Source organism: Nipponia nippon, unplaced genomic scaffold (genome assembly GCF_047370975.1).
Source record: "Nipponia nippon isolate SJK-2023a ecotype South Korea unplaced genomic scaffold, ASM4737097v1 scaffold_6, whole genome shotgun sequence".
In the NCBI taxonomy this organism is placed as follows: Eukaryota; Metazoa; Chordata; class Aves; order Pelecaniformes; family Threskiornithidae; genus Nipponia; species Nipponia nippon.
The window spans coordinates 67,938,091-67,948,875 of NW_028262380.1; the positions used below are offsets into that span (position 1 = coordinate 67,938,091).

Here is a 10,785-nt window from a genome sequence, read left to right on the forward strand (position 1 = left end):
AAAAGTAAATGCTGGCTGTCAGGCTTCAACAAGCTTCCTCATCAGGTGCAAATGGACAGGAAAGGTTTTCTTCCATTTGCACCTGATGAGGAGGCATGTTTCTCCCCCAAAAGCTGGTGTCCGCCACCCTGTGTTTCGTTCCCGTAGATCAATTCAGCATTCTTTGAATCAATGTTCTCCGCTAACGAGTTCTTGGTTTTTATTTTCAAATTGAAACTTCAAATCTACCGGCGAATATTTTGTCATCTGAGAGATACCAAATGCACAGAATCAAACCTGTAAGCTCCTAAATGAGAATGGTTGGGTTTATATCAGGGGTTTCTAGTTCCTAGGAAGAAATATAACACTAGAAACTTTTGCTGAGATTAAACAGGAGACAATACTACAGTGCGGAGGAAGAATTTCTATTTTTGGCTACACCCTTAAGGCAACAGAGGAGGCGTATGTCATGGCTGCAGTGACAGCTAATGAGCAGATATACAATATTAACTGCGGTAAGTGTAACACACTGAACAATCTATCAACTTCTATTTTCTTAGCAGCTGTAGCGTAGATACTTTCGACTAACACCTCTGTCTGAACTGGCTGCTTCAAGTTTGTTTACCTACACGACAGCACGTAGAGGGACTACCCCACCGCTTCCTATACCCTGTGCTGTGCAGTCTGGGCTATTTTCACCTACGCCATCTGCTTTCGGCACTGCAGATGTTCAGATGATTGTCTTCTTCCCGCTGCTTGAGGGGCTGACCCAGTTGTACTCAGCTTGCACCAGGACGAAGCTGTTCTCCCGGATCTTTCGGAAGTGCATCACCTCCCCGTTTTCTCTGATGGCGATGACGTCGGGGTCCGGCTCACTGAAGGAGACCTCCGTCCGCTTGTGGCAATGCTGGGCACAGACACAGCGCACGGCAGCTGCCAGCGCCAGGCCCAGGGCGGCCGTGCAGACCAGGAGGATGCCGAGTTGGGCTGCAAGGAGTCGGGTCCCTCTGCCAGGGTCTTCCCCCTTCCCGGGAGCAGCAGATTTGGGAGCTGGTCTGGTCACCCATGGCAGGGTATTCCCACTCGCCGCCGCCTCCTCCTCCTCCTCCTCACCCCTGGCGTCTGCCTCCTCTGGCTGCAGTGCCAGCTTTCTTTCTGCCATTTGCCTTGAAGCTGATGACAAATTGCCGGCAGCGTCGGCATCACCAAACCAGGCTGTTGTCGCAGTGGCATCACCCAGGTGAGTGTGTACGTGCGGGGCAGAAGGAGATACTGTCACACGTGGGGAGGATTTCAAGGCGGCCCCGCTCACGGTACTGGCCTTTGAAAGCAAAACCACCATGAGATGTGCAGTGAGGGAAGGGAAAGGGGGCTGATTACGTTCTCACTACCTACATCACCTAGTTCAGCTCTGACACCCAGGTGTCCCCCTGGCCTTGGAATAACCTTGCTTCATCCCCTGGTTACTCAGTAGCTTTTAGAAAATGAGGTGGATTCAACCCTGCTCCATCCGTACCAGAACTGCCATGGGAGGGACAAGGCACTGGGAGTTGGTCCCAGGAGGGCAAGGCAGAGCGGGTTGAAGGGGCAGAGGTGAAGGGCACAGGCGGAGAGGAAGGTCGCTGCTTTGCCTAAGTGAAGGTCTGCAGCTCCCGTTGTGCTGGTGGTGGTGGTGCTATTTTTCACAAGCATCATTTTCACAAAAAAATCACTTAAGCAATTCCCACCTTGAGTGATGCCAGGGTCATGCTGAAAGGACAGGCGTGATCTTCCTGGCCAAGCTTCGTGTTTAGAGTCACACTGGGCCCACTGGGATTCGGCATCACCCGTCTGAGGCTGTGGATCGAACCACGGACCAGAGGGACCCAGCAGACTTTGGGATGGCCTTTGACATCAGCGGTTTTGGGGCAGTCACATACAACCCGTCAACTCTCCCCAAAGCCTGTCTTGCTTTCTCAGCCTACACAGCCAGTGTGAAACCTGCTGCCTCTCAGTGTTGCTTGACCACCCATTTTAGTGGGAATGTCTGTTCTTGCCTGCTCCCGTTCCTAGGGACTCTGCCTGGTGCCGTGCACCTTATTTTATCCATCACAAAATGACAGCCACTCCATGCCAGTTCTGCAGCCCAGGCTTTGCTGCAGATATCATCCAAGACTAACTGTGAAACAATCATACAATTTAGGAGGCCCCCAGTTAATTTTTCCATTCCCACTGTGCACCTGAGCCCCCATCCAAAACCTGCAAAATGTATTGGAGTTTTTTCTTTGGCTCCACTGAGATTTGGATCTGGCCCTCTGTAGCTGGCACCTCTCCAGCCTGTCCAGCCCAGCAGGCTTTTTCACACATCCATTAATTACACCAGAGAAACTCTCACCCTCTACCATCGTTAGCGATTTCTAAAGCTTGCTGGGAAGACGGTGTGACAGGAGCACAAAGCTGAGGTAGGAGCCCTGGCAAGCTGTGAAGCAAAGTAGGGGAGGGTCAGAGCATCCTTCGTGGAAGAGACGGTTTCCGAAGGTGCTAGTAAAATACAGTAGTAAATAAAAGACTTTCAGCGGCTGAACTGCCGACTGTAAAGTAGCTGGCTGGCCAAGTGAGGATTGCATGTGTATGGATCACTTGCCCTCAAAATGCAAACGCCATACCGTAGGGATATACTGCAGGATTTGGGACTTTGGGATAGAAAATGGAATTGCCTTGCAAGTCCTTGCCCTATCTCACCTCATTTCTTCTTTCTTTTCATACTACTTCTCTCCTTTTTTGCCTAATTTCTCAGTATTTGCATTTTGCTATGCTCTTCTGGTCTTGCTTTGCGCAATAACTTTTCCTTTCCTTTGGTTACCATCTTCTGTCATTTCTCCACTTCTCTCCATGGCTACGCCAGATGCTCACGTTACTCATCTCTCCTTTATTTGTGCCCTGTCCTCCGCTCCTTCCTAAACATTTCTGCCTCATTCTCTGCTCTATGGCCCCTTCCTCTTTTATTTTCTGAGATTACTTTTCTTCTTTCTGTGGCATCCTGCAACCCAGATCTAGGTCTTTATTTTCCTCGTATTTTTCTTCCCTCCATCCCCTGCGTATTGGACTTCCCCTGCTAACTCTGTACCCCGTGTCTCTAAGCCATCCCTGCTTTCCAGCTGCTCCACCAGTTCCCATCTGAGCATCCTCCTCTTTCCTCCACAACCCTGATATTCTCCTGTTTCTCTCCCTCCTCTTGCTGTCCTTTTTTTTCTCTACCTAATTCCTCGCATGCCCTTTCCAGCTCCCACATCTCCTTCCATACGTACAGCCACGCAGCTCCCCCACGGCTGCAGTCCTTTCACACCTTTCTGGGCTTCCTCTCCTGAGGTCACCCCTTCCCGAAAGGCGCTCCCACCCGCTCGTCCCGTCTGCCAGCTCCCGCTCTTCCAGCCGCCTCTGGTGAGTGCACCCCGCGCCTCTGGCCAAGCCCACCATCACCACCACCACCACTGCCACCACCGCTGCCTTTCTGGTCCATCCCGCCTCCCGGGCTGACCCTGCCCTCAGAAAGCACACAGCTTCCTTGGCCGTCCCCAGGAGAGATGAAGTCTTTGACCTCTGGTGGATGTCATGGGTGGTACCTGTCCGGCACCTCTGGAAAGGAACATTTCAGCCTTCCATGGGAATAACAGTAACATCCAGCAGCCTGTAGTCATCTCTACGTATGGAAAAGTTATTTTAGGTTGTTTTTACAGTGGGACTCTTAAAAACCCAGGCAGTGGGCTCAAAAGGAATACAAAAAAGAGATGCAAAAACCGATTCCCACTTAAAATAAAAAAACGAAAGCTCTTAACAGTCTTAATGTAGTTTTAGTCACTTATGAGACCTACGTGGGCTACTTGGTGCTGTGATGCAGTAGAGAGGTTTTACCCTCATCTTTTAGACCTTTCTATCTCTGGAGAAGACATCCTCCCCGTCCCCACCGCTTACCTGCCCGTCTTCTTTACACATCAAACACGAGCGTGGGGTGGCAGCGCTGGCAACGCTTGCTGCTCTAGGGAAGGGAGAGAGGAGAGGCAGGGTTAGCACCTGAGACCTCTCGCTGCGGCTGACGCTGCAACACCTGGGCTCTGCACCACCGGAGAAGCGTGCAGCTTGCTAGAGCAGCCGCAGGACGCACTCAGTCAGTGCAGACCGTACGGGGCTGTATTTTAATAACACCTGATCTTTTATTCCTTTCCCCGTTGTTTTCACCCACAGTGTAAAGCATTGCATGAAAGCTCATGCAGCCCAAACCCTCTAAGACTTCTGAGCAGAAGTCCTCAAGCCCAAATTTCATAATTGCTTTACATCCTTTCTTCCTTTTCCGTGTGGATGGAGAAATAGCTCTGCTGAGTTCACTGTTTTGTTGAATATTTGCATGTGCTTTTAGAAAAACATTGTAGCAGTCAATAGTTTTTATCACATTTTTCAGCCCCCTGGCCAGCCCTCCGCTGGGCTGAGCAGCGCAACGTTGGGTTTTTAAGAGTTTGGGATTTTCTACCTGTCACTGTCTGTCACGTGCAATCTCCAAAGGATTATTTCTCAAAATTTCGGCAAACAAACACCCTCTCGCCTCCCCCGCAGCCGCAGACACCTTCCTACATGGACCCTCAGTCATCTGCAGGGAAACTAGTACTCTTTTCCTTCCCCAGAAGGGCTGGAGGAACAGCTCTTCCCACCGCCTGGTTTACCCCTTGGAGGTGCTGTAGCTGGAGGCGTCATCCTGGGAGAGGAAACCTCGCAAGGCGTCCGCTGTGCCGGGGTCTCGGGTGGGGAGGGACGGCTCCAGCCCCTGGCCGCTGGACCCGCCGCTCCCGCTGGACGCAGCCCGCGAAGGCCGGGCTGGCTGCTTCGGCTCGGCGACGGGACGGGCCTCTGACCCGACACCGAAACCTGGCTCCGGTGCCGGCGTTGCCGCGACGCCGGTGGGGCTGGCAGGCAGCGTGGGGCTACGCAGGGGGGAGCCGGTGGCAGCCGCGGGAGAAGTGGGACCTTGTCCAGCATGGAGACAAAACAAGAAGCAGGGAGAGAGGAGCAGAGGTCTATTGTCTTCAGTTTGTTTATTTCAAATCCCACTCGGCGCTAACATTTGCCAGGAAGGATCGTAATAGTGATTTTCTTTTTTTTTTTAATTTTCACGTCACTTAATTTTAGGTGGGAACCCAGATGGAAAGCAAAGCAGCAAAACCCGCCACCTAAATTACGGTCAAGTAAAATAATTAAAATTCAGTCTTGGTGCCATGCCAAAAATGCTGAGAAACACATCTGATGTCAGTATAAGTAAATTTTTGGAGCATTTTACTGACCAGAGGCTGCATAAATACAGCTAAATACATACCTGAAGGGCAATAATCACACTTAGAGACAAATTTATTCCTTTAGACAGCACTGCTAATTACACTTGCTTGTCTTCAGGAGCTGAGATTTTAGGTAAAATGTGTTGTATTTTAGGGTTTGCATTGAAATCAAGATCTGGCAACCCTGTTCATCTTTCTGGTCCCTTCCTCAGGACTGGCTCCATCACCGCAAATGCTGACCCCTGCCCTCACTTCAGGGAGTTCACCACGGCCATCGCTGATCTCCCCAACAGCTGCAGGAATTAAACGGGTCCCTCCAGCTTCTTTGGGTCACTTGTGTTCAACGCTTGCCCGGAATAAGCCATAAAACTACTCTGCGGGAAGCGGTGGGTAAGAAACCCGAACCTTTGCTCGCCGTACCTGTGGGGTGTGGGTCAGCCGGTCCCTGCGAGGGTGCGGGGGTGACGGGGTCGGGCTTCTTGCCGCTGCCAGCAAGCGTTTTGTTTTGCCCTCGCTGAGCCACGATAGCAGATTCAATCTTTGCCCAGTAAACAAAATATGACTGGACTACGGAGATGCTGTTAAAAGATAATAAGGCAAGAATTTACTAGCTCTATAGCATTAATAACACATCCAACTGTTTAGCTAATCACAGGGACTGCTTTAATCTGAAGACAGAAGTGACGCAGAAGTATTTTAAAGGATTAGCCTGCCACACATTTTATATTACAAATAAAAGATACCAGGTCCTAGAAGATACCAGAAAGATATGGGGTGAAGAATCACCACTCGTAATTAAGATCAGCCAAAAAAATGTGTGGGGACTTAAATAAAAAAGCTATTATATTCGCTGTGTCAATAGAAGTACGTTTAGAAAACTTGGACTAGCTCTGCTTATAATCTTCCGTAGGCAGGGAAACAACAGTGGTATTTACTAATTAAAACAAGTCAATGTAACTTGTACAAACAGCAGAATAGGTAGGAAAGAAAAAAAAAGTCTCTTCTCAGACCTCTGATATTTGAGCCCGCCTAACCCTCTGCTTTTTGTCAGGTGCCAAGACTGCATTGGCCAACCTTTAAGTGTTCAACCGGAGAGCCTTATTTAAGCTGGAGATTTGGGGAGAATTTCAGCTCAGATTGCTCAGCTGTTTCTGAGAATTAACTAAGGGGGAACCAACCCGGGTTTTCCTCTGCCAGATGACTCTTAGAAGGCATTTTTAAGCCTAACAAGGAGTTTTTCCAGATGCTGTGATAGGGAGAAAATGGAGAGGCTATCAGAAATCAGCTTGGGGAGTCAAAAGCCAGAGGATGAAAGAAGCATCAGAGTGGGTAGCTAGGAATAGGTCTTGTTGGGTTTATTCGGTTGATGGAGTTTTATGGGTTTTTAAATAGTATTTCCCGATCTAAAACAATGGGTTAAAATTGGAAATGCCAAGCAGCAACATTTCTGTTTCAATGAATTTGCGTTGAATCACGATGAGACGCACAAGCCACGGCACTCACCAGGACGCTTATGTTTTGGGGAGCAGCCAAGGATCTGGCCAAGCAGCTTCTAAGTGGTTTTGTAAAGTCAAAACATCACAATTTAATCTCTTCCAAAATGAGAAGTCGCCGTGCTTCCTCTAAGACAGCCAGTTAGAAGATGTTTAATTTCATTCCAAATCGGAACCAAAATACTTGGACAGTTTGGGACTTTGGTGCAAAACAGAGATGTCAAGTTTTGACCCAGTGCTCACTCTCTTCCTACTGTGAATAATGCTGTTTACATTTAACTTTTTAAAAAAACACTCATTTTTAATTTTTTTTTTTTTAAAGAAAGGCTATACAAGATTATCCCGTAGACAGGGAAATCCTGTGGGCTGTGTTATTTAGCAAGACAGGCAACGTGATCGCAGTTCTCTCTTTATGCCTTAATATTTCTATTTCCTAAGTGCTCAGACCGTCATCTTCCAGTGTATTTATTCTGAGAAAATAGTGACCATGTAAATAAAAAGCAGCACTACCCAGTGGTGATAAATGGTGATTTACGTACCAGCTGCGATACTGTTGCAGTATTTGATAAGTATTTAGTTATACGGGGTTCAAGATACATAAACCACTGTGCTGGACAAGTACGATGGAAAAATAAGGCTAAGCCTTTAACTGAGAAGACACAAATTCTGGTTAGGAACCAGCGTGTTCTTACAAAAACTTGATGTCTCCGATGGGTTGGTCTGGTGCTTTCCATACGAAGGACAGGTTTCTCTTCAGTGACTTGTCCGAGTGGGTGACACTGTCACCATCTTCAAAACAAGTCAGCAGCTTGGAACCAGGAGGGATGAAGACGAATGTGCCAGCGATTTCGTCGTTAGACACTTTGCGAGCTTGAAGCAAAAAGCCCATAAAATCCCGGGTGCTCCTCACTGTCACTGCAAGACAAAACACGGGACACGAAGGGATTTGTCTCGTAGTTATGGGGTGAATTGTTTGCAATGCAATTTCCAGTGGTTAGCACCGAAACCAAAAGAAAACCCTGTGCAACAACAACAAAAACATCTTACTGTCTTTGTCCTCGTGGTCTGTCTTGGACATGCTGGATGCAGGAGGCCAGACTCTACCTGTAACATTGCAGTATGTAATTGCACACAAAATTTGCTTGAGTCTTTCCCCCCCTCCTTGATTATAAGCTGCCAACCACGTTGCATTAGGCAGCGTGCAGCCATTTTTAAGGAAGGAGGTTTGGGTACCACCCTGTACGTATGCAAAAGCTCGTGTGCTGCCCTTGAAGGGGTTTTGTTTTGCATCGGGATGAGCAGGCAAGCGGCCAGGCTGGGGAGCGGTGCGTCTCAACTCTGTCTGCATCTGCCTCAGGAGCGGCGATGCTGGGGACGGGGCATGCTGCCCAACTGTACTGAAGAGTCAGGCGAGTCACCCAGACCCCTTCCTGCAGTGCGGAGGAGCAGGGAAGGCGACTTTACCCTCTGGAGGTGCCTCTCGCGCCATTGCATGTGATGATGTCCAGTACGGTTGAGACACAGCTGAGATAAATGAATCCCACCCAAAGCATCCAAACCTACCGGCTGCCTCCGGCAAACAGTTGGTCTGCAACATGGTGAAAACCTGGAGTCAGCCATCACCTGAGAAACCTTAGGCCAAGCGCCGCAAACAGAATCCCTCTGTAAATACTTTCATTTCCTCATGACGAGAGAGGTGGCGTAGCTCACTCGGAGCAGTTATCCCTCTTCCCAGCCCTCACAAAGATTAATGCCATCACTTGAGATTAGTTATCACATATTTTTCAGATGTAGGAACGAGAAGCTGTTCCTTACCCGGAACCTTGTCGCCTGGGAAGTAGAAGGACATGTTGGTGTGGACAGTAACGTAGTTGTTGCTGGGGCTGTGCAGCTGCGCTCTCAGGTGCCGGGGCATCATGTCGGTGCAGGCAGAAAGGCTTGCGCCGTGCGAGAAGGCGGCCGTGTAGGAGACCAAGCACAGGGTTGTGCATGCCCAGCCGACAATGGCGATGTGGGCTCTCCTGCCGTCCTCCATCCTATGGCCGAAAACAACGGGCAGGTTCACTTCAAAGCAGCGGCTTCAGCAGCCTGTGAGCCCATTTTGCGCCTTTGAATTAGCTGAGCTCTAGAGCCACCCTTCCCACAGCCTTTAAACGAAGGAGAATAAATGATCTCTGTGGCGCATGGAGCCACTTCAGTAACCCACAGCATTTCACATTTTTGAAGTAAATTGTTGAGGCTGGGAGGGGAGAGGCCCTGCAAGAGGATGCTTTTCTTGCAAAGTCACTCACGGAGGGAGCGGTCAAGGACGATTTGCTCTAAGAAGACTTGTGGCATCTAGGAGGAGGAGAAGGCTCTGTACGACTGCGCTCAGCACCCTCCACCATTCCCAGCCTAAATGTACAACCCGATCAATGTGGGAAACATCTACCCTTAGACTTGCAGAGCTGCCGCAGGCCCCATCCCTCACGGGGCTGGTGCCCAGCACGGAGCCTCTCCCTGCCCACCGGCGCGGAGCTGTGTCCCCACAGGGACAGCACGGAGCTGCCCCTCGCTCTGGCCCACGGAAGCACAAGGCACCTTTTAGCAGCCCACCCATTGCAACTCGGAGGCACTGGGCTGCTTGCGACCGCCGAACCCGTCCCTGGCTGCCCAGCAGCATTTCAGCTCGTCCTTCTCGGTCAGGACTCGCTGTTGCTGACGAGACGGCAGCAATGCTGCCTTTGAAGTCAGCGTTGGAAGCCTGAGGTAAACATGCAGCCATTTTGGCTATGCCAAGATTTCTCATTCTCCAATTTTTAATCCAAACAAGTATTTTTTCTCAACACGGTCGAAGTTTAATATTTGGTATGCTGTGTCTTTAGTACCTCTCAGCTTTGGTGGCTGGCACAAAACACGTTTCCAGATTAGCTGGAGAATTTTGTTGTTCTGATTTTTCAGAATGCACTTTTGAAAGTGAAGCTGAAGGGTGAGCGCAGGGTATTTATTCTGAGGGGTAATCAACATAGTAAGGCAGGTAGTCCTGCTTTTAATGTAGCTCTTTCTAACGTCTTCTTTTCAACATGCAGCTTTTCCTGACTTAGATTTCATTATGCTTAGTCAATAAGTAGGTGTAAATAAACCAGAGGAAACCAGAGGCCGAGGAGGTCTAGCTTACACCTCCGTCTCTAGCACGTCTGAAACTTGCCAGCTGACTAAAAAACCACCACTGCACATGAAACAGTTTGTGGCCAACCCAAAGCAGGGAGCAGATGGATGCAGTTTAACCTTCCACAGCTGAGCATTGCCCCGCTCCACCCAGTTATGTGCCAGAAGATGCTTGTGGGAGTCACAGGAGCCTTCGCTAAATATCCCAGCCCCTGCAGGACCAGTGGTGGGATCCCTCCTCCATGTGGAGTCAGCCTCCCTTCTAGGCACACCTAAACCTCCCTTGCTGCATATGATTTCTCGTGGGAGCTCATGAAAGTACCCCTGAGCAGCAGCTCTTTCCCTCGGGTGTTTCCCAGGCTGCGTCGCTGTTTCCCGTCCCTCCCCTGGCTGCTCAGGGACGGGGAGCGGGGCCGTGCCCCCCAGGGCCGCCTGGGCTGGGGCTGCCGGTGCCGCCGTCGCTTACCTCGGGACACGTACGCCGCCGGGCTCGCTGCCGCTGCTGCCCTCCCGGCCTGCCGGAGACCCATCCTTTCAGGGACCTTTTTCGCTTTCTCCTCTAATGGGAAGCACAGCAGCTGTTACTGCTAATACCCACCACCTACGGCAGCTCTCTGCCAGTGCCCAAATCCTGCCTTAATCATATTAGTCTTCCTCTTCACATCCCACCCCCTTTTTTTTTTTTTTTTTTTTAAATCTCCAAGCTTCTGCAATGAAAACAAAGGCAACTAGCGGGGGGGCAGAAGCAAGTCATGGGATTTGTGTGGGACACCCTGGGACTCCTTTGCAGAGGTGCAGGAGGATCGGACTCTTGCTTGCCCCGTTACCCTCCCCACACCCCTCCAGTTCCATGCTGATGCTTTGCA

General features: G+C 50.0%; 1 protein-coding gene across 1 annotated transcript; it reads right to left on the reverse strand.

Annotated features, from left to right (window-relative positions):
• Positions 1–412: 412 nt before the first annotated feature.
• REELD1 (reeler domain containing 1) lies at positions 413–10,530 on the reverse strand. Its single transcript, XM_087737535.1, has 7 exons — positions 10,386–10,530; positions 8,588–8,808; positions 7,465–7,687; positions 5,700–5,857; positions 4,674–4,974; positions 3,931–3,994; positions 413–1,300 (listed from the first exon to the last, which is right to left on the reverse strand). Exons 2-7 carry the CDS (start codon positions 8,805–8,807, stop codon positions 710–712), a joined length of 1,557 nt encoding a protein of 518 aa, XP_087593661.1. The 5' UTR covers position 8,808; positions 10,386–10,530; the 3' UTR covers positions 413–709.
• Between the last annotated feature and the right edge of the window lie 255 nt (positions 10,531–10,785).

Bases quoted from the DNA above. Each gene is read 5' to 3' on its own strand.
- REELD1 (XM_087737535.1), bottom strand. From the start codon at position 8,807: ATGGAGGACGGCAGGAGAGCCCACATCGCCATTGTCGGCTGGGCATGC. The intron at 7,688-8,587 runs GTAAGGAACAGC...TTTGTCTTGCAG, and splicing joins CCCAGGCGACAAGGTTCCGG to TGACAGTGAGGAGCACCCGG. The intron at 5,858-7,464 runs GTAAGAACACGC...ATCTTTTAACAG, and splicing joins ATCGGAGACATCAAGTTTTT to CATCTCCGTAGTCCAGTCAT.